The 21,416-nt window shown below is 41.9% G+C and overlaps 1 protein-coding gene across 2 annotated transcripts in view; it reads left to right on the top strand.

The window, feature by feature from the left end:
* The window catches only part of NPTN (neuroplastin), a 58,206-nt gene that overhangs the window by 9,976 nt on the left and 26,814 nt on the right, over nt 1-21,416 (top strand). Inside the window, exons 1-2 of one of the 2 annotated variants that reach the window (XM_062583798.1) lie at nt 13,876-14,203; nt 19,528-19,696. In XM_062583798.1, coding sequence (XP_062439782.1) covers nt 13,876-14,203; nt 19,528-19,696 — 497 coding nt within the window. Of the gene's footprint in view, nt 1-13,875; nt 14,204-19,527; nt 19,697-21,416 lie in introns of those variants that run through there. The other variant, XM_062583799.1, reaches the window with a different exon arrangement.

Here is a 21,416-nt window from a genome sequence, read left to right on the forward strand (position 1 = left end):
TACATGGCTTCCGTCCTATTTTGTGGCTCCGGTGTGGAAAAAAAAAAAAAGGTGGATTTATATTTCCTAAAGGGTTTTCTGAATATCCTCCTGTAGTTGTTTTTTGCGAACCGAAATGAGATGGAAAATTACTAAATAAAGTTTTTTCATTTTTTTGTGGAAATGTCAAGTTGCTCTAAGATGGTTATTAAAAACATTGCCTCTGGTTTAGGAAATCCCTGAGTAGCAACCTTTTGAAGGCTGAAAGAGTAAGAGTACACTGGGGGAGTATCACTAAATATTTGAGCTTCTCCTGTGTTCTTCCCCAGACCATCGCTCTTAAAGGCCAGGTACAGCATAAGTTCTTCTGATATTTTGATCTGACCTCTGATAAGGTGTTTGAAAAATGCTCTTTAAAGCTATTGTAAAATACTGAACAATTTGAATGTGATCTTTGATTTAAGAGCATGGGAAAGACCATTTAGTGTGTTAGTACAACGAATCTTTTAACAGTGTTTTGCAGTGCTATGATCTAAAATAGATGAATACTTACTTTTCAATTTTAGTTCAGTTCAGAGAGACGTTTCCAAAAGACTGAAATGAGCATTCAGCCAAATTATTTAGATTACCATTCATATTCTTCTCAAACACTACAGAATCTCTAAAATGTGGTTAATCTAACATTCTTTTAAGTAAATCTTCAAGCAGTGGCATGATGGTTCAATGTACATACTGACTCTATAGGTGCTCATCCTGTTCACTAATGCAATTTAAGCATAGCAGGCAATTCTAGTGAGCTTTTCTTGGGTCCAGAATGGGGAAGAGGTAAAATCTGTTGAATATGTTCTCTAGCTTGTTTTACTGATGAAGCAACACAAGTAGTTGCAATGGTAGCTCTTGCTTCTGGGTGCCCTCACGGAGACGCTTGGACCGGGGGACCCAACCACAGCTATCTTGAGTAGACCAGACTTGAATTCTAATAGTGCAGGCATCTGAGACCTTGCAGGTGACATCTGTGTGGTATTTTTTCTTCTGCTTTCATATTCCATGAATTTGATTACGAAGTGATCTTAAACCTTGCCTCTCAAGCTTCTAGTTTTTGCTTCCATCCTGCTATGCACATGAAGCGTTATATCAGTGATGTAATAACATTGCTGCCGAATTCAAAAACTTGGAAGAATTTCTGAATGTGTGAGTGTTTTAACTACTGCTTTTGCTGAGCTGTGGGCAGGCTTCTGTCATTCCTTCAGAAGCATTCTAGCAAATATATTTATTTTTCTTCTGTAAGTAGTATTGACAAAGTGATGTTGCTATTTGGTAAGTAGTCATCCTTATACTGAACAAAGAAAATACTGACAGAAACTTGTTCCTACCTTCTCTGTTTTATTCTACCCATTTGAAGAGTTTGAGTGTGCATATCTCTGAATTGCAGCCTGTGTCGTAAACAGGAGCCAGGGGTGGTCTTTGAGTAATCAAAGCAGAAATCTCAAGTGAGAATTCTAGTCTGCCTTAAATACTGTAAGGTTACCCTTTTAGATGGAGAACCCAGCAGCTCTAGACTGGACTACTCTAACCTTGAGTGAAGTTATCGCTGCTGTTGCCCTTCTGCACATAATATGAGAGGCGTGGGGACAAAGTCCCCGGATCTGAACAGTTAAAGTGTCCAATTTGGGCAATCACTGTTAGGCATTGTATTAATCTTGCCTAATACTGAACTTGAATTTTATCTCATAAATAATGATATTTGCTCACTATCTGCCCTTGGAAGTTTATTTGAGTGCAAGGTATCAAACCAGAGTCGGGCCTTACGAGGTCAAGCCACCAATCCAAGGAAGGATCTGACTTAGGACGCAGCTTGGATGCAGCTACGGATACTGGCACAAAATAGTGTGAAGGACACAGCTACTTCTACTGGAATGTCCTGCATATGGAGCATTAAGTGTCGAGGGACAGTTCACTGTGGACGTCTGATTTAGCAGTGGCTTCCTGTGGTCGAAGGTGTGTTATCAGAGTAACAGGCACGTCAGAACAGCGTGAAGCTAAACAGCGCTTTAGAAATGATTTGGGGAAAAATATTGAAGAATGCAACGTAAAACAGGCATCTCTAAATTTGCAAAGTAGCGTAAATCTGGCAAATAAAATGAAGTGTGGCACCCTTGCTACTTCTTAATTTCCTTCCTACCTTCCTTGTTCTGTAACCAGCGCGCTGTCTGGCGTTCTCCATGTCTTGAGCTGTCTGCTGCTGCTCGTGTGTATGCTGCACCTTGTTTGACCAGGAGGATGAAGACCTGACCTGTTAGAGAGATGTTACTCTGCAGTTAATAGGCAGTGATTCTCTCCAACTGTGGAGAGCACAAACTTTTGATATAAATAAAGCATCCCTCCTCTAACCTGCACCCCTGGGGTGCAGGCAGCGTTTTGCATGTTGTTGCTAGGCAGGTCCTGCTATGTTAAAAGCTGAACTCTGATTTGTGTTTTAAAATGTGTTGCACCTTCTTCTAATAACATTTTTTTTGTGCACGTATTTTTGCTGAATGACTTGTTCTTGAGCCTGCCTCGGATTGCATGACCTGTTACATAATCCACCGTTTCTGCAAAGGGCATTTCTTTAAAAAGGTCTGTGCATACAAATGTCCTGCTTCCTCATCACAGATGAGACTGAGAGCAGCTCGTAGCTCTGCAGAATGCCTGAAAGGGAAGAACGCGGTTTGCCATTCAGTATGCACTTCCTTTGTGCTAAAGGAAAATGTAATCAGTCCCCTCTCCACCACCCATTTGTTGGATAAGGAAAGGTCAAAGCCGAATTTAAACCTTTAGCTCTCTAATGGAATAGTCTGAGGATTTTAAATAACTAATCTGAGCACAAGATATTTTTTTTTGTTGTCCTCACCAACCGTTTCTAGTGTTTTCAATATTTTAGGATGCAAATCTGTTTGCTTTTAATATTTGTGAGATTTTCATGCAGGCTTTAGTTGCTGTATTGCATTTAAGCACCGGACACACTTGAATTGCTGTCTTCCGTAAGAAACAGTAGCAGCTGAGTTGTTGGCAACTCTGCTTTTCTGTGGAACTCTGGCTTTCTGTATTTAGAGATGAATTTATCCCTGCTTGCTTCAGTGGAGTGGGTTCCCAGTTGTTCACATCTTTTTTTTTAGCAACATGCAGGAGCCATGTCTCTTTGTTCTGGAGAAATTCTTGTATGCTTTCTAGCTACAAAGAAGAAAATTTCAGTAGTGACCTGAAAAAGGAGGTAAAACTAAAGCGCTAGCTTGTTTTTCCTTTGTGTCAGTCTTGTCCCTAACTTCTGTCAGAGGGAAGCATAAATGGAAATAACTGGAGAATAATGCCAACCTTTTCCAAGGATGAGGCAGGTTTAATCTTGGAGAGTGGAAACGGTTTTGAGAAACTAGTCTATGGAGATCCTCAGTGGAAGGAAATCACTCGTTAAATGCTTCTTGATGGGATCAAGCCAGTCTCCTGACAAGGAGGAATTTGGACGTGTGTAAAAGCATCATTTGCGACACAGTTATCTAATTTTAAAAATGTTTGGCATAACATCCTGCAGTACACCAGCATCAGGAAAACAAGGAACAGTCTCGCTTCGTGGAGGTGATTAGATTGTGTCTGATGCTCAGGACCAGTTTGGGTTTGTTCTCTAAGAATCTGCAGATATAAGAGGACTTTCTGCCTTCAGGCTAGAATACTGATAGCTCAAGGCTTTACTAAAGGGGAGCGCCAGTGCTTGGTAAAGTTGATTGCAGTTTGCAGATGGGCTTTTTGAATCCTTGATCGCAGAATGAAAACTGCCCTAAGTCACTTGCCTCTTGCAGCAGTGCTGAGCCCTTCGATTCGTAGCCCACCGGGGGTGATGACTGTAGCTCATCCATGTAGCATTCAGCAACGTGATGAACACAAACCCCTTTGCGATTTGCGTGTTTTGATATTAAACCTGGTTTGTGTTCTGCCAGCAGTGCAGCCGGGCGCCCTCGGCGAGGAGTGACTTGCCAGCGTTGGGAATGTGGGAAAGGCTCCGTCGTTCGTGTTTGCTGAACTGGCCTTACGTAAGTTGTTGGTCTGCGTGAACTGCCGAGTGAAGTTGCACAGTGTCGCCTGTGTAAGCTCGCAACTGAAACATCCCATAGCTGAATATAATCCTAATGAAAGACACAGTCTGCTCCTGTTGCTTACGATTTGTCCGCTGTCTTCAGCAGTGGTGTTTACAGAGTATGCGAGCTACTCTGAAGACTGCTGTGGGTAGTTCTTGGCTGATGTCTTTTAACGTTTTCTTTGAGATACGAAGCAGTGTGGGTTTCTAAGGCACGGACCAGCTGTATGAACTTACTGTTGATGGAGATGCTGTTGACCACGCCGCAGACGAGGTAACACGTGCTTCAGACTGATCAGAGCTAGCTTGATTATGTTGCTTTTGTTATTTTGTTTTTTGGGGCTTTAAGATGCAAGTAGACTTTAAGGAAGAGCTTATAAACTGAAAACAGGGCTTGCGCTTAACAGAGAATGAGTTATGTTGGGAACTTCTGAATGCAGTCTGAGGATGTGCCGATGTAAAAGTAGCAGCCATTTACCCATGTCTGCAACTTGTGAGTCTTCCGAGTAGTATTCAGGTAAAACACTGCATCAGTTATCAGCACTTTTGAGTTCCTCAGAAAAATATAGAAATCAGCATTATATCCTTAGCAAAGTTAGCAATTAAATACAAATGTCAAGGTTTTCTTCCTGTGTAAAGTGGAATGTGTTTCAGTGTTGTTTCCCCAGTTTGGTAGTAATTGAGATATCAAGTTTCCCTGCGTTTTGTAAACGGCATTAGCTGGTGTTCCAGTTAGATCTTCGGACTGTGGTCTCTTACAGTAGAAGAGATTTAGAAATGTCTGTTGTGCCTTAAGTAGAAAGAACAGAGGTTTGCAGTCTAACGTACTTCAAACTGTGACCGTAGCCAGCAAGCTGACCTCAATATGGAGCCAAAATGAGGGAGTGGATGTTCATGTCTTGTCCTGAGTATTTTTCACTTGCTAAGGTATTCCAGACTTGAATACCTTACGCTCTCAAAAAATATTCAGGCATAGGATTGCTGCAAAACAAGAAGAACTTTCCAACTCATGAAAACACGTACATATATGAAAAAAAGTGCCTGGAGAAGGTTTCTGGACCCCAAAAGATTATTTAACGGGAATATATTTGGGGTGAAAGTAGCTTCCTGAAGTTGGAAGGACATTGCTGTAATTCCTCCTGCATGCCAGTTCCATTTCCGTGAACAGTCTTTTGACGTGTTTTTCAGTGAATTTTAGTTAACAAAATCAGTTTATGCACAGTACTATGTGTGGTGTCAGTGCCCACAAAATAGTAGTGGTACTTGGAAGCATTTGCTGTTTGAAGTAACATATTGTTTGGTGTATCGGGAGGAAAATCTTGGGAAAAAAAAAAAAAAGCTATTCTGCCATGTATGGGAGACCATGAATGAACACCGTGTGTCTGAGGTCCTCACATCCCTCTGCATAGATGCGAGAGGAAAAGAAGCGTTCCTTGACTGTGTGAGATGTATTCCCACGATGCTCTTGCGACACAGAAGGCTCCGAAGCATTTAATTTAGTCTGTCTGAATTTTATTTCAGTAAATAAATGACATTAGTTTGTTCTTAACTTTTTTTTTTTTTTTTTTTTTTTGTCAAACTGATCGAGATTTCCTAATGCCCAGGGAAAAACAGAATATTGGTCTGAATCCAGAAAATGTAAATCCTTATATCTGGACTTGGAGAAAGTAATCCTCAGGTTCCCCTCACTCTGAACTGAATATGAAGCTGCATCACGGACTAAGGCATTTTTGTATGATACTCTCCATGTAATATTTTTCTCCGTATAATGTAAAGCTGCAGGAATTAAGTTCTTGTATTGCTGCTGAGTGTCTTGTAGACCAATATACCCCCGTCTGCACGTCTGAGCTGAATGCCCAAGTGCTGTTTGTAAAACATCTGCTGTTGCTGGATAAAGATAGGCAACGGCAGAGTAGACCGCGGACGCGGAGGCAAATTCTCCGTTCACAGCACTTGGGCCTCGTGCCTGGGAGAGTGTTGCGGGCGGATCTGGCCCGCGGTATTTCCCAGGAAATTTAAGCATCTCTTTCCGTCTCCTCTAGCCAGCATGTCAGCTGTCGCTTTTTTGTACGTGTTTGACTAATCTGAAATACTTTCTTCTAGTAAAGGTCAGCTCTGGAAAGAAACAGCATGTTAATTAGGCTGGCTTTTTTCCCTCCTAAGTGAAAGAAAAATGCAGTACTTTGTCAAAGTGGTGATGTCTTTTTTTTTTTCTTTTCTCTTTTTTTTTTTTTTTTTTTCCTGGCAAATTTATCACTTAATTAACATTTTTTTACCAGAGAAGAAGAAAGTCTTAATTAAGCAGAGTGCCAGGTTAAGTAGCAGACACTCGGGCTTTGAAAGCCCAGCTGATGGGCATAGTGGGGAAGCCGGGGAGCGGTAGGGGAGGAGGCATCTTCTTATCCTACTTGTCTTTAGCAATTCTGCTGCAAGTTATAAGTGAGATTGTTGCCATGTAATAAAGATGTGTTAAAAAAAAAAAGAAAGAAAGAAAAAAAAGCGCTAAAAGGAGCCCAGAGCAAACCCAGCTGAGAAGCACTTTGTAGACTACCTGAGAACATCCGTGCTTTCATGTTTTAATGAGGTCTTTAAAGTTACCATGTAAGCTGATCTCCTTCCTGAAAGTGAAATCCCTCCGGTCATTCACCAGAGGCTCCAAGCCTAGTCTGAACCCATAAATATTGGCATTGGGATCAGACTTCTCTTAGAATGAGGCAATTGTTTCTATTTTTTTTTAATACAAATGTAGTTGTTCAAAAGCATCTTAAATGTTAGCACCTGGTTATATTATATTCTTTACTTTTGAGTCCTCGAAACTGCAATTTTTTTTCCTAATTCCAAGACAAAAGATCAAATGATTTCTGTCTGGTCATTCTGAAGCGTTTGCTAGCGGTCATAAAACTTCACTCCATGTTTTCCTGTGCAGAGCCTGGGGTACTTGGAAAAGTGTGTGGAGTTTAGGCTCTCTCTTTTATTTTTTTATTTTTTTTTCTCCCTCAAAACATTCCACCAAGAGTTGATATTTCAAAACAACAATTCGGAAAAGGCTATGAAAACAGTTTAATAAGGAAATCTCACTGACAGCTTCAACCCGCATGCCTGTTTTTTTGGCAGGAGAACCTCACTATAGAAAGTGGTGGCGTTTCCTAGAAGAACATAACCTATCTCACCTGGTATGCTTCGGGTAGCGCTAGGCTAGAGAACATCCGAAACTTCGCGTCAGGGAAGTTATTGGGGTGTGTGTTATTCTGTTCAGGAAAGGCCTTTCTAAAGTCATATATTTACAGAAATGTATTACAGTATGTTAAGAAGAATTTTTTTTACTGGCTGTTCAGAGGCAAGGGGGACAGAAAAACGGGCTAGATGAGATCTACTTTATTCAGTGTGTAAACATATGGGATTCCAGGCGAAGCTATGAACCAATATATATATATATAATATAAACAAAACCTCCCAAGCTGTGCTGAAGGCCTGAGGGCTGTGGGGAAGCAGTGAAATGTGGGCATATGGCAGGCTAATAGGACAAATAGGAAACATCAGCCCTGTTACTGTTTACGTTATGGCTTTGACTGTAAATATGCACAGTCTGTAAAGCATTCAGTCCCTGAGCAGTCTGCATTTTAGCTGTGTATTGCAGAGCCATACTCAAAATTGGTTGTGTTTTTTGCCCTAGCTTTGCAAACACTTTTTTTTTTTTTTCCTTCTTAAGCTTTGAACTCTTTTTTCCTTTCTTCCGAATATAAATGGAAACCACCATATGAGAGAGATGAGGAGCATTATCATGCTTGACAGATATGTGCTGCCTTGCCTCTGATTGCAAAATTGCTTTTGTATAGTAATATTCCTTGTGATTGAAAATATCTTTGGAAATACATTGCATTTTCCTTAATTTTGGTCCCCTTTGTACATCTGTGTGCCCATGCCCTTCTGTGAATTAACGAGTCCTTCACATTGCTGAGCCACGTAGCATAGTTCTTCTGTCTTTGCAGACTCCACTTCGAAGACTATCTGCTCTTCCTCTTTGACGGACTTGTACTTTTTTCAGCTGTAACCTTCATCCCTGATAAAGTAATAAATCTAGAGAAATTACAGCTTGTTGTATGTCTTAGGGCTTTTTGCAGTCCTGTATTTCATTTAATCCTAGCTGCTTGTATCTTTTTGCTGGGACTGATTTAATGTTTTTGTCAACTAGCATTTATCCACATTTTCTTAAGGCAAAACTTATTTTTAAAAATGTATTTTAATTTTTGACACCTTTCTTTAGACCTTGAACTTGAAAAGATTAAAAGATTAATATTCGTCTGCTTTGCCTTTCCAATACCATTGATGCTTATGCAACCTAGTGTATCCTGTGCAAGCTTTGGTGACACAAGGATACCTAAATCGATAGCATAAACTTTCTTGCCAGTGAAGGATGGCTTTTGGCAGGTAGCATCTTCTGGCTGTTCTTAGGTTGGTAGAGAGCTGCTTCTGTATTTGATGCTAATTGATCTCTCTGTCCAGCTCCTTTTTTGTGTGTTCCTCCTAGCAGCTAAGGAAGTGGGGAATGCTCTTTGGTCTTTATGATACTCCTTTTAAGCTGTTAAGGAATTGTCGTCTGTATAGTTTTGGGGTTTTTCTTTGTTTGGGCTCCAGACAAGATGGATTGCAAGCTGCCTTACGTGCTTTAGAAGGCAGGCTTGGCTTGAATTACAATTAAATATTTTTTTCTGTACTTCTGATGTTATTATGTCTAAATTCCTAGCTATGTGCTGTATTTAACATTCCAGTTGCATGATCGCATCCACAAGCGGACAAGGTCTGTTCCCTTGTCCAGGTTTCCGTAAGTGACAGGTCAGTGACTGTCCCTGGCGCTGTCAGCAAGGCAACTAGCTGAGCTGGAAATGGTGCTGCTACCTTGTGACGTTGGAAAGGGTATTGCTAGTATGTAAAACTGTGACTGTTTTAAATGCCAAAGCTGGAATGTAGCTTAGCTTGGCATTGCTTGCTTTTGGCCCACAGGTAGCTCATAATTATTGGCAGAAGAAAAATTCATCTGAAAAGATGTTTCATTGATAAAGCCACATGAATGAAAGCAGTTTGCCTAAAAGCAGTGAAGGCTTTTATATTTATTTCGACTCTTGATCTTTAGCTTTCTCGTTTGCTCTTCTCTTCTGAACCCTGGGATTGTTTAATATGGAGCTTTCCTAGCTCTCTGCCTCTCGAGTCTGCTGCACACGTTCCTCTTGCTGCATATGGAAACTTTTGGCTGCCCTTTCGATTAGCTCTTAGCTTCTCCCCAGTCCCAGTTCCAGTCCACCTGTCCATTTCAAAATACTTCTTTTTTTTTTTCTTAGCCTGGATCTTAATGATTCTTCACTATAGTACAAACTGCAACTTGCAGATCTAACAAACGAAGAGCCTTTGCTGTGCACTGGAATTCACGTGCCTGTGGCAGAGCTCTGTGTCGAGACTGTGTCTGGGTCTAGAGCATTAGTCTTCTGCTCTCCTCACCTTTATCCTCCCAGTTTGTTGGGGGAAGACCAAAACTGCAATAAGCGAACATTGCTTTAGAAGCAATTTAGTGTAATTGTCACTTGTTCTTCACTGTGGCCTGCAGGCAGATAGCAGTAAATTATTAAAAAAAAAAAAAATGTTTGAAAACCTGAGTCTACTTCAATAGGTATACCTTCTGGACCATCTTACATTGCTCTCCTCGCACTCTGGTGTGTTGTGAAGATCTATAAAGACCTTGTGGGATTTAGGGATATTTAACAGCAGATTTTCACTTGTTCTTTTATACATTATACCAGTTAGCCTTAATTTTTTTTCTTTTAGTGAAGAAAACTCACTATATGACTAAGAGTAAGTTTTTGATGATGATGATGATAGAAAAAATATAGCTGTCATTGATGCTTCTTCTCAATAAGAATTTTTTCTTAGAAGCACTTGAAGATGCTTATTCCCCTGGTCCTAAACGATAAGGATTCAAGGCAGAGGTGGTCTGTTCTGCCACTTTGAGTGGTATACCATTTTAGAGTGGTATACTAAATATGTCCTGCTTCGCCCTTACCTTTGCCAACTTTTGAATGGTGGCCCCAGTTTTGCTCTGCTGTTTCATACTGGCCTGACACTGGTAAGCTGCAGCGCAGTCCGTGGCACCCTTACGTCGAGGCCCTTTAAAAATCATTCTTGCAACCGCCGCTTCCTGCAGTTCACGCTTAGAAAATTAGTCATAAAACATGCATGATGGCAGTTTTTCAATTTTAAACCGATAGTATTACGGTCCCCTTAACAAGACCTTGTGCTGTTGTTTTAATCTGTTTGTGTTTCAATACGCAGTTCATTTTGTGAGGTGCCTTTTGATGCTCCTATCTCGAGAACTGTGCAGAACACAGTGATAACAAAGCAGCGAGTCCTGTGCTGCGGGGACGACCAAGTAAGGAAACTGCTGGGCTTCAAAAGCCTCTTATATAAGCAATGAAATCTGTACAGTGTCATTCTCTGTTTGGTTTTGAACAATTATGGAAAACACTGACAGAATTGCCAAAAAGCAGGAGTATGCAGATCAGTAGATCAGTTTCTGGACTTCTGTTGTATTATAGAGAACATTCCACTTAATTTATTTTATTTTTTTTTAATGCATCTGCTTGGTACTGACCGATTTTAGCTCTGTTTGCTGCTTCCTGCAGGATATCTTAATCAGAAATGGCCCTCTGGCAGATGTGCAGTAGCTGGAAGCATTGCCTCAACTTACTGATGCTGTTTGATGTATATTGCTGTGCTGTTTCTGAACTGCTGAAAATGCAAAACACTGGCCTGAGATTCTGGTGGAGAGTTTTAAATAGCACTGCCAGTCCTTTGTAATGCTAAGGTTTTATTAATCTTTGTGTGGAGCCTTTTCTACAAACCTCATTCACGTTTTTCCTTCCAGAATTTTATCCAAATCCAGAGTATCGTTTTGAAGAACAGCTGTATCTTTTGGTTTGGTGGGGCAGGGATGGCCCCCAACAAATCCATTTTTTTCATTGCCATTGTTATTAATTGTCCACACTGAAAACACATTTATTCTGATCAAGAGAGAAAGTATGGCACTGAAATCTATGATAATCTGAGTATTTTTTTTCAAGGGGATTTGAAAGTGATGGAAACCTAGGATTTAAAACTTAAGCTCAGAGGATGTTTGCTAAACAGGCCTTTTGATGCAGTTGGCTGGTTTAATCTTGTTTTTTTGACTTTTAGGCTTTGTCCACACACAACTTGAAATCGATTTGTCAAAGCTGTTAAAATGTTTTTTTTTTTTAATCAGCTGCCAAAATTGTCCAAAAAGAAAACCCCAAAGGTTTGATAGCTTGTACTATTCAAATGATAGATATTCCTTTTAACAAGAGAATTTACTGTATTCCTTCACATTACGTATGTCTGCTGCGTAGTCCAAATAGCAGTTCAGCTATGGTTGCTTAAAAATATTTCAGCTAATGGTTGTTTTAAAATATACATGATGCTGAGTGGTATCATGTTGACTGTAGATGATTGACTTCTTTCTACTGCTCTTTTGTCTTCAAAACCCCACTTTCATCCCTGCCGGGAAGGCTAGATCAGAGGTGGTGTCTGAGTGGTCTGGGCAGCTGGAGAAGGGGGATCAAACTACAGCTTCAGGGCTTCGAGCTGCTTGGCCTTTGACTTCAGTGACCCGTTTTAGGAGGGGGCCGTTCACGCTCCTTGTGGATCCGTGTTTGGTGGGACGTGGGAGCCTGCAGGATCACGGTCACTCTGAGCAGGCCTCCCTGAGACCTCTCCTCTCTCTGGCTGCGAGTGGCACTTCCATTTTATGGAAACGGTGGGCAGGAAAACAAGACCCTTATATCCAGGGGAGGGAACTAATAATTAAGACTTGGAAAGAAACTAGGTTATGCCATATGCTGCTGCTTTAGCCTTTTGCTTCTCATAAACCTCGTTCGGATCGATCCAGGTCCTGCTGCTTGGTTTAGGGGAATACAGTGTTCCTTGCAATGGGGACAGTCCAGCAGAGCAAGGTCATAACCTGGTCTCCATCAGTTCCCCAGGCAGCAGTGTGAAAAACCGAGGTTATCCTTGGATAACCTCGAAGAAGCGGCGGCGGTGGTCCTTAGCGGGGTTTGTAAGCGCTGGCATCGGGGCACTTCGGGTGGAGCAGCTTCTCCGCTCTACGCCTGCAGCAGCGGTACTTCCGCTGAGCCTAAAGCTCCCCTGCCATTCATGCGGGAGTAGCAGGCCAAAGACCCCACGGCAAGCGAGCTGGTAAGCAGCGGGCCTTCCGGCGTCGGTCCGGCTCGCGGAGCCCTTGCAGCCGGCGCGCGGCTGCTCTGCGCGCAGCCCCGTGCCGGCAAGGGCGGCTCCCGCGGCGGGAGCTTCCCGAGGCCGGCGCGGCGCGGCGGCCTTGCGCCGTTCCGCCTGTCCCGCAACGAATGCAGCGTGCCCAGACGGCTGGGGGTGCCGCTCAGTGAGCGTGCACCGCGAGTTTTCCCAGTGCTTTAAAAACACCTTTCCTTTTCTTTAAAAATAAAATAAACTAAAAAAAAAATCACTGAATTGTCTTCCAGCCCCCTTCCTGAGGAGAGAGGTGAAACATTCTGTGTTTTTTATCAGTGATGGCGGAGCTTTTAGTGCCGCTTGCTGGCGGTAACTCCTGCTGCCCAGAGGGCAGAGCAGTATGACAGGTTTTACAGCTGGCCAGACAGATTATGCAGCAGTCTAATCTCTTCGTTTATTGGGAGGAGGGGAGAGGGGAAGAGACGAGCTTTAGAGCGACCTTTTCTTCAACAGATACCTTTGAAAATAGGATTGAAGGGCAGTTTTATGTGTGTTCATAACACTGTCCTCAACTTGGTAAGTACTGAAGAAATTTATGCCTTAAAAAGGGTTATTTCAGCCTGATGCTGAATGGCTTTTTTTTTTTTTAAAAAAAAAAAAAAGAAAAAAGCAAGCATCACTTATTCTCTTGAAACTCACTTGATGCCCAGAGCTTCCTAAGTAACGAACTGATTCTTCTGCCTCTGTGTGTGTGTGTATATAAAATACACACACACGCATATACATATGTATGTGTGTATACATATACACATATGCATATACACACACACGCCGGTAAAGTCCCTTTTACCTTAGAAGGCTGCGAGACTCTTGCAGCTGTGGTGATCTAGCGACTTCAGGAAAGTAGGTCACTTGTATCTGGGGGAATTCCCTGCCTCCGAAGTCCAAAATAGATGGAAGAAAAGGTCAAAGCAGAGTTCGCTACTGAGAGCTGTGTAGGGCAGAAGTTTGGGGGGTCTCTTTTCATTTTTTTCTGGAGCTAGGCTGTATAAAACTAGCAACTTCTTCTGAGAAAGACCTTGAACGTTTAACACTTGCCAATTACATGGTTTGCACAACTGAAAAGGTTGAAAACCCATCAGCTGGCGCGCGTGTCTCGGCGTTACCTGCCACCCCGCTGGTTGCAGGCGGGCTGCCCCAGGCCGGCCGCCGAGCGTCCGCGTTGCCGCTCCGGCGTTGCGTGGGCCGGCGTTGAATGCCGGCGTTGAAGCCCGGCCTCGCGGAGCTCTCCACTACCCAAATACCAGCCTGCCCTGGCAAGTGCTCTCTGTTGTGCCCTTTCTTTTTTTTTTTTTTCCTATGAAAGTTATGTTAACAGCTGTTACTGTGGATGCTAATGTCTTACCTGATTCTGTTTTCTGCAACTCATTGCTTTGTTCTTTATAAGCTCTTTTGTTTTCTGCTGGTCTGTCACTGCGTTTCTGCTGCCCCTCCCTCTAGCTGGGTTTGTCAAGTCGCCCATGTCAGAAACTAAACTCACGGGGGACGCCTTTGAACTGTACTGTGATGTGGTTGGGAACCCCACTCCAGAGATCCAGTGGTGGTATGCTGAAGTCAACCGGGCTGAGTCTTTCAAACAGCTGTGGGATGGCGCTCGGAAGCGCCGGGTCACCATTAACACCGCCTACGGGGCGAATGGGGTGAGTGTGCTGAGAATAACTCGCCTTACGCTGGAAGACTCTGGGACTTACGAGTGCAGGGCCAGCAACGATCCGCGGAGGAATGACTTGAGGCAAAACCCCTCCATAACGTGGATTCGAGCCCAGGCTACTATAAGCGTCCTTCAGAGTGAGTCCGGCACCCTGCAGTAGTGGTACAGTAGTAATTAGAGGCAGTCTGGTGACCCTTACCCCTCCCGCTACCCTTGATACAACCCTCTTCCACCTTGTCTTGTTGTTTTACACCCAAAATTGTCCTTCCACTTGTGGAGCTGAAGTGTCTGCTGTCTGTGTCTCTTCTCCTTAGGATGAACGGGCTTGGGAAAACCTATAGATCTGTTTTATGGCTTCTCTGTCAAAATAAACGTATTGTTGCTTTTCTGTTTCTTCCCTACCCCCTTTAGTTTCGTAGTAGGTTTCCAGCCATCCTAATGCTGGTTTCTTCATGAGTGCCTTTATATTTGATTTTTATATTCTTCCCAGATCTAACTGTTTTGTTTTTATTTCTTCTGTTCTCTTGGAATTTCTCTGAATGCCTTCTGCACGTGGCTTTGATTGTGTATATATTTCTGCACAAATCTTTTTCCTTTCAGTTATATGTAACCTTTAATGTGTAGATTTTTTTTCCATAAAGTCACGGTGTTTCTTTTCCTTTCTGAACAGCAGCATGTTTCCTAATGAGTTCTCTGATGCGGCAGCACTGAACTGATGCAGCTATCCTTAAACTGGACTGTAAAGGGGGAGAGAAAAAATTCCTTCCCCAATATTAAGCTTAACTTTAGCTGAACAACTGTCATCTGAGATTGCGCTTTTGGCAACTGAAAAGCTTTTAAAAGCAGAGAACATGGTTGACCCAGAATTGCTTTTATTCTCTAGCTTTTTAAGCAGTCCTGGACATGTTTGGACATTTATTTTATCAGAGTCAGTTTAGAAGAACCCTATTTTATTTTGTGCAAGATGCTTGCTTTGTAAGATCTCTCACATTTGCCAGCAGTAAATGCATAAGGAGTTATGGGCAGTGTGACTTAAATTTGCAATATAAGACTGCTATGTAGAAGGTACAGGAGAACTTGCTTTCTTAGTGATTTCTCAATGCCCTCAAGTGGAATAGCGGAGGGTAGATACTGTCTTGCCACTGCATTCTGTGTTTCAGAAGACCTTTGTGTACTTCTTTGATTTTTGTCTGAGCATAAAAGTGTTGAACTTTGTAATTATGTCCCAGTTATATTATTGGGGTACTCAGAGAGGCATCTCTCTAAGCACATCCAGCGTCCACCTCTGGCTGCTATTCTGCTGGACGTGCACTCTCCGGTGCTGTGATGGAGTGGTGTGGCCGTGTCCCCAGTGCGGAGCTAGAAGAGCAAGTGGTCTGCTGCAGTCAGTGCTGGTGGATCGGAGAACCTCCCTCCAGGAAATGGGAAGAACATGGATACACGTGGAAAAATAAGTAGAGAATGAACCCAATAGTGTTGGATCTATTTAAAAATTTAAGTAGCATTGAGTTGTTTGGCTCAAACCTGCTCAGTTTTCAGCCTGAGTGCTCGATCCCTCTCTCATCCTTTGAGGTCCCAAAAGACACTGATCTCTAGACTGTTTGTAATACCTACAATAGCAAGAGCCATGTAATTTTAGGAAATGATACTACCTTAACACAAAGCCTAAAAAAAAAATTTCTGCAGGAAGTAACATCTCCTGGAAATTCCCCTTCTCCACGCCCCTACTAAGACCTTTAGCTTCTCTTGCATATGGAAATATCCGTGGTGTTTGTTCTCCTCTCCTTATTGTCCAGTCCATTTGAGTAAGCTGCTGAGGAGGAAAATCCTTTTCAGTATCAATATTCATGTGGCAACTCATTTTGGGAGAGAATTACTATGAAGATGTCCCTATGTGGAAAGCTGGGTTTTCCCCTTCTACGGCCATTGAAACTAATCTGTTCCGGGGCTGAAGTTTAGCTTCTCACCTTCACTCCCAGTTGAAGGCTTCTTTTCCTATCCGCATCCAGCATTACTAATTCTGGAGTGTGTGTGATGACTCATTGCTAAGTGCCTTGTACCTGGGACGGCTCTTCTGGTTTTGGTTTTCATTCATGTTGATACGAGGGACAATGTCCAGCTAATGCTTTTATGCCTTTGCTCTGTAGTACTGCATATATTAAGAGATCTGACCAGCTACCGGTTGGGAAACGGAGCACGCGGATATCAAGCAGCTGCGTGACAATACGAGGAGCAGAGATAAGGGGAAAGCAGACTTCCAAGCAGTCACCGCAACGTGGGGCACCCTATCTGAAGCCACTCAGAATGTCTGTGCGGCTGCTTTGTGTGTGCAAACCCCAGTTTGTTAGAAACGGGGGAATTTTCTGGCTAAACAGTGTTGGAGTTTCTTGTTGACGGTGGCTGTTTTGCTGCTGGCCTTATTTGACATCAGCACCCTGGAAAAGGATTGAATGTATCAGAAGAGCACAACTTCTATTTGCTGTCATGTTAAATCATAACTTGTCTGATATCAAAAATGGAATGCAAAGATTAAGTGCAACTGCTGATTTTAAAAATTAGCACCTGAGAACTGGAATCTGGTATCCAGCTTATTACTAATCTGGGTAATGGATTTTAGTTGTGAATGTCCTTTTTTTATTATTATTATTAAAGGAAAAAAGCAAAACAAAACTGATCTTGCACAAAATTGACAGTCTAAGTGAAGTGCAGGAAGTGTCTTCAGCATCCTGTTCTTCCAGTGGGGCATCTTTCTTCGGATGTCTCTGTCCCAGGAACAGTCCATTTGCAGTTCATTCAAAGCTCCAGCAAGCGCTTTGTTATCAGCTGCCTTTACTTCCCTGTGTTACAAACTTGTGAAAAATGTAAATGTTTTCAGATGTTGCAGCTTAGCTCGGAGATAATGGCAGAAATAGTCACTGAAGCTCCAGGCAGCTTTTTATGTGCATGTTTTGGCTCATCAGTGTGAGGAGCAGACCTGAGTTGATCTATTACCAGAAAAACAGGATAGCCACACTACCACTTTCAAAATCTTCTGGATGAAGTCGTTAACTTTACTATTTCTGTAGCCTAGATGTAATTTTTTGGGGTGACTTTATTTGCCGATAGGATCGGTGTAATAAATCCCTCCCTCCTGACGGCAGCACTCGTGCTCTCCTTCTCCAGGCTCTCCGTTAGCTCGCGGGCCGCTTTGGTGCAGCGCGCCCCAGGCGGCAGCGGCAGCAGCGGCTCTTCCAGCTGCTCCCTCTAAAAGTGTCACCTGCTCTGTTTCAGTGGCCCATAAGCCTGTCCTGCCAGCTTCCCCTTAAAAGGAAAATGCTGTGTTTGTTTTGCAGAATTAAAACTTACAGGCACCACTATCATGTCAAAGAAAACTTGCAACAGAAGCCAGTATGATCAGGGAATTCGAGCAGAAAGTAATTTTTGTAGAAAAATGCTCTGATACTGAGTTACTATTTCAAACATATTCCCAAAACTATTTCCAATGCTCTGCTTCTGTTTGTCTGAGAAGGCACATGGGCTTTTTGTTGGACATGGAAAAGTGAGTAGGGCAGTACAGGAATGATGTAGCCATCACTAAAGCATTTTGTACCCCACAGGAGTCACAGATCTGTGCATGGGTAAAATTCCCAGCGTGGGAATAATGAGGCAGAGACACAGCTGAAAGTCTGAATGGTGAAGTGTCTCTGAGAAGCGTCAGAAGAAACTGCAGTAACTGCTGGTTTGTTTTCTGCAGTTAAATGGTAGTGGAATTTTTAAATAGCTGCAAAGAAAGTTATGTAGATGGCCTGCTGAGGAAAGGAGAGAAGGATATCCAGGACTTAAATGGCTTTGTCAGCTTATTAGTAGAGAAATATCTTTTTCACCTTGCCTCTCTGGGCAGCAGTCTCAATCCTTCACTGGAGAGACAAACGATGAAAAATGCAACATTTTTGATGGTACTGCTATTTTCTACTTCCCCTCATACAATAATTTATTTTCCAAGTGCTTTATAGCCAGAAGACTGCATGGGTATCGCTAAATTTGTACTCCAGTTATGTTATGTGAAGCCATACGAAATTTAAAGAATTAAAGTTTTTTGTTGATTTGCAAACGCTGATGTTCACGTGTGTAGCAGTGTGTAGTTACTGATGAATCTCCTGAAAGCAGAGGTGGACGCTCTTACATGCAGGAAGATTTGTGCTTTCAGAAGTCTTGATGACCAGAATCTTTTTTCCTTTAAGCTCTGTCATCCTGTGTTTGAGTTCTTACAGGCTACTTGAAACCAGCTGAGCTGCCGTAGGCCTTCGACAGAGAGGCCTTTTTTCCAAGTCTGGGAAGATGTTCGTCTCGGACGGTTCAAAAAATTAGTTAGTCTAATCTTTAGGGAGCGATAACCAATTGCACAATTTGAAGAAAACTTGCCTGTCACATTTAAGGACAGTGCCCTAATGTTAGTCTTATCACTTTTGGAAAGCCTTACCAATAAATAATGCAAATTTGACCGTAACCAGTTAAGACTGTAAAGGGAAACAGTCTGGTTTCAGTTACCTAGTGCAGCTAGCAACGTCTGAAACTCTTGTGCTTTGCCTATTGAATGAAGCTCAATTTTTTTTCTTCCTTAATGTTCACATTTAAGGTTGCTCTGTAAACTAAATAGTTCCTTACTGTAATTTTCACATGGTATGTAATTGTTTATTTTTAATTGTTATGTGTTAAGGCCTGTTTTCAGCCATTCTTCAGCAAACTTATGCCTTATTCATATTTGGTATTTTCTCTAACTTTAGCCATCAAAGAAATTGCACTGTTCCAAATATCTTGTATGCACAGGATGAAACCTTTCTTAAGTTTCATCAAAATGCAGTTTTGCCTACTTACTCTGTAGGGTTCATATGAGCAGAGCTATGCTCGCATCTTGCGTGGAAGTGTGTCCTGGTGCAGACGGGATATTTTTCTTAAGTGGACATTAGCTTTTTTGCAGAGGGGAAGTCCAGAAATATTATTCTCAAGACTCTCTAACTTTTAAGGCTTTTCTGTATAGAAAATGGGTGGGGTGTTTTCTTGCTTTTTGAGTTTTTTTAAAAAACTTTAAAATAAGTAGAGGAACCAACTAATAGCCAGAAACAAATAGCTTCCCAAAGGGGAGCTGATTCCTTTCGTATTGTCACAGGACTTTCTCTTCTGTTGAATAGTGTGTAAAAACAAATAACAGTATTATGTAGAAATCTATAAAGATGTTAAATATTAAAAGAAAGTCTAAAATAAATAATTCTCTTTTTTTCCATATAGGGAAGCTGATCCCTAAAGTGTTGCCTTCGCTAGTGGTCAGCTGCTTTCTTGCGACTTTCTTGATGTTTTCCCAAATTAGTGCAGTGACCTTCCTTGTGTAGCTTCCTTCCCTTCCCGATTCCCCTCTCACTTTTAGACTAGTGTGGCACAGTTGTTGATGAAGATTTGTGGCTATTCAATGTGTCCGTTGTTTCAGAGCCCAGGATCAATGCCAGTGAGGATGTAACCATCCATCTGTATGGTCCAGCCGTCACATTGCAGTGTAACCTCACCACGAGTCCCAGCCCCCTTTCTGCCAGTTACTGGGTGAAGAATGGAGAGGAGATCCCCGGCACTAGAAAATCTTCAAACACTACAGAATACAAGTAAGTCAACTGGGAACCATCATGATATTATGCTGGAGTGACAAACCTGATAGACTTATGGGTTTGAAACAGATGATAGGATGTTGGGACTACCAGGTCCCTGACTCAGCTGCACAGTGGTTAGACAAGCTGCGTGAAGTGATCTGCGTTAGAGGCTCTGCAAAGAGTGCATCTGTGAGTCGAGTTAGAAGAGTGATCCTGGAAAGGTTGTTCCCTGCAGCTATCTTGAATGATTCAAGTAAACATAATGTCAGCATAAACATACTGTAAATTTCTCTTTGGCAAGGAGCCCACAATTTCAGTCTACACTCCTTCAGTGCTTCTGTAAACTACACATGATGTATGGACACAGGCACAGACACAAAGTCTAGTTTTTTCTTTTCCTCTGAGTATATTGTGCAGTATATATCCTGCTTCTGTCTGCGTTATGTCTACATTTGTAGCTGTGACTTTTATCATATAGGGAAAATGCTGCACATAAATCACTGCTGAAATCAGCTGTTTTAGTTGTGTCTAACCTTGGAAGATGAATGAAAGACCGTGTTCTCAGACCTGTTACTGATGTGTCAGAGTACTAAGAAATTTTACCAAGTCTTGATTGATTCTGTACAGCTGTATCATTTGTGCTTCTTATTTGTCAGTACATCAGTGTTTTAAGCATTAATCTGTTCCACGTGTGCATGTTCCGACTTTGTCTCCATACTTTCTATCTAAGGAGAACAGAACGTATTCAGCCACCTCTTCCATTTCACTGTAGCAGAAATTCTTTTAGGGCTTCCACATTCCAGAAATGGGACTTTCTTGCTGTGCAGTTGGTGAGAGCATAGGAGAGTGCTCTCCGATGTCGTCATTGAGCACTCTTCTGTATGTGCGGCTTTCTTGCCTTTTTTTTTTTTTTTTTTTTTTTTTTTTTCCCTCATAGAATCACAGAATGTTAAGGTTGGAAGGGACCTCTGAGAGATCATCTAGGCCAACCCTCAGCATAGCCCATATCATATGTTCTTCTCTTGACACCAACGTAGACAGCAAATAAAACATTCTTTGCAGTGATTAAGCTAGAATGGAAAACATTTAGGTAATGTTTTAAGCGCTGGTGGTAACTTTGGAGACACTATTTTGCCAAAAAGAGATGCCTATGTCTGGGCGAAGCCTGCTATTTACACAGCATCTGGTTTGCTGTGACTTGTCTCTCCTCACTAAAAGATGGAAGAAAGTCTTACACTCACCTGACTTTTTAATTTTTATTATTTTTTTTTCTTTCGTCCCTAGCAGAATATGGTGGGCTCTTTATCCCTAGTGTTGCTTTCTGGCCCAGAATTAAGAAATACTCAAGATTTTCATTGCCTTAGCAGAGTATTCTCTTATAAGGTTATGGAAGTTGTATTCGGTGCTGACAGAAAGTAGGTGTTCAAGTTTTTCCTTTTGTTTTCCACTTCAGGTCACTTTGCATTATCTGTTCAGGTTTGCAATTAGGGGAAGAAGTCTTATTTAGTTCTATAATTACATCCTGTTATTTCTTCAGTGCAATGTTTTACACTGTTTTAAAGGGTCTGCTTTCTTACTTAAAATGTTTATCATTGTCCGGAGTTTAGTTTAGTGAGACATCTTGTATAAAAGTAGTTATTTGAGTGATGTGAAAGGCATGTTACGTAAAGATTGCTGAAAATCACATGTTACTGTTCAAGAAACTAAGCATTAAGGCTGACTTCTCTATAATCTG

This window comes from Rhea pennata, chromosome 10 (assembly GCF_028389875.1).
Source record: "Rhea pennata isolate bPtePen1 chromosome 10, bPtePen1.pri, whole genome shotgun sequence".
NCBI lineage: Eukaryota > Metazoa > Chordata > Aves > Rheiformes > Rheidae > Rhea > Rhea pennata.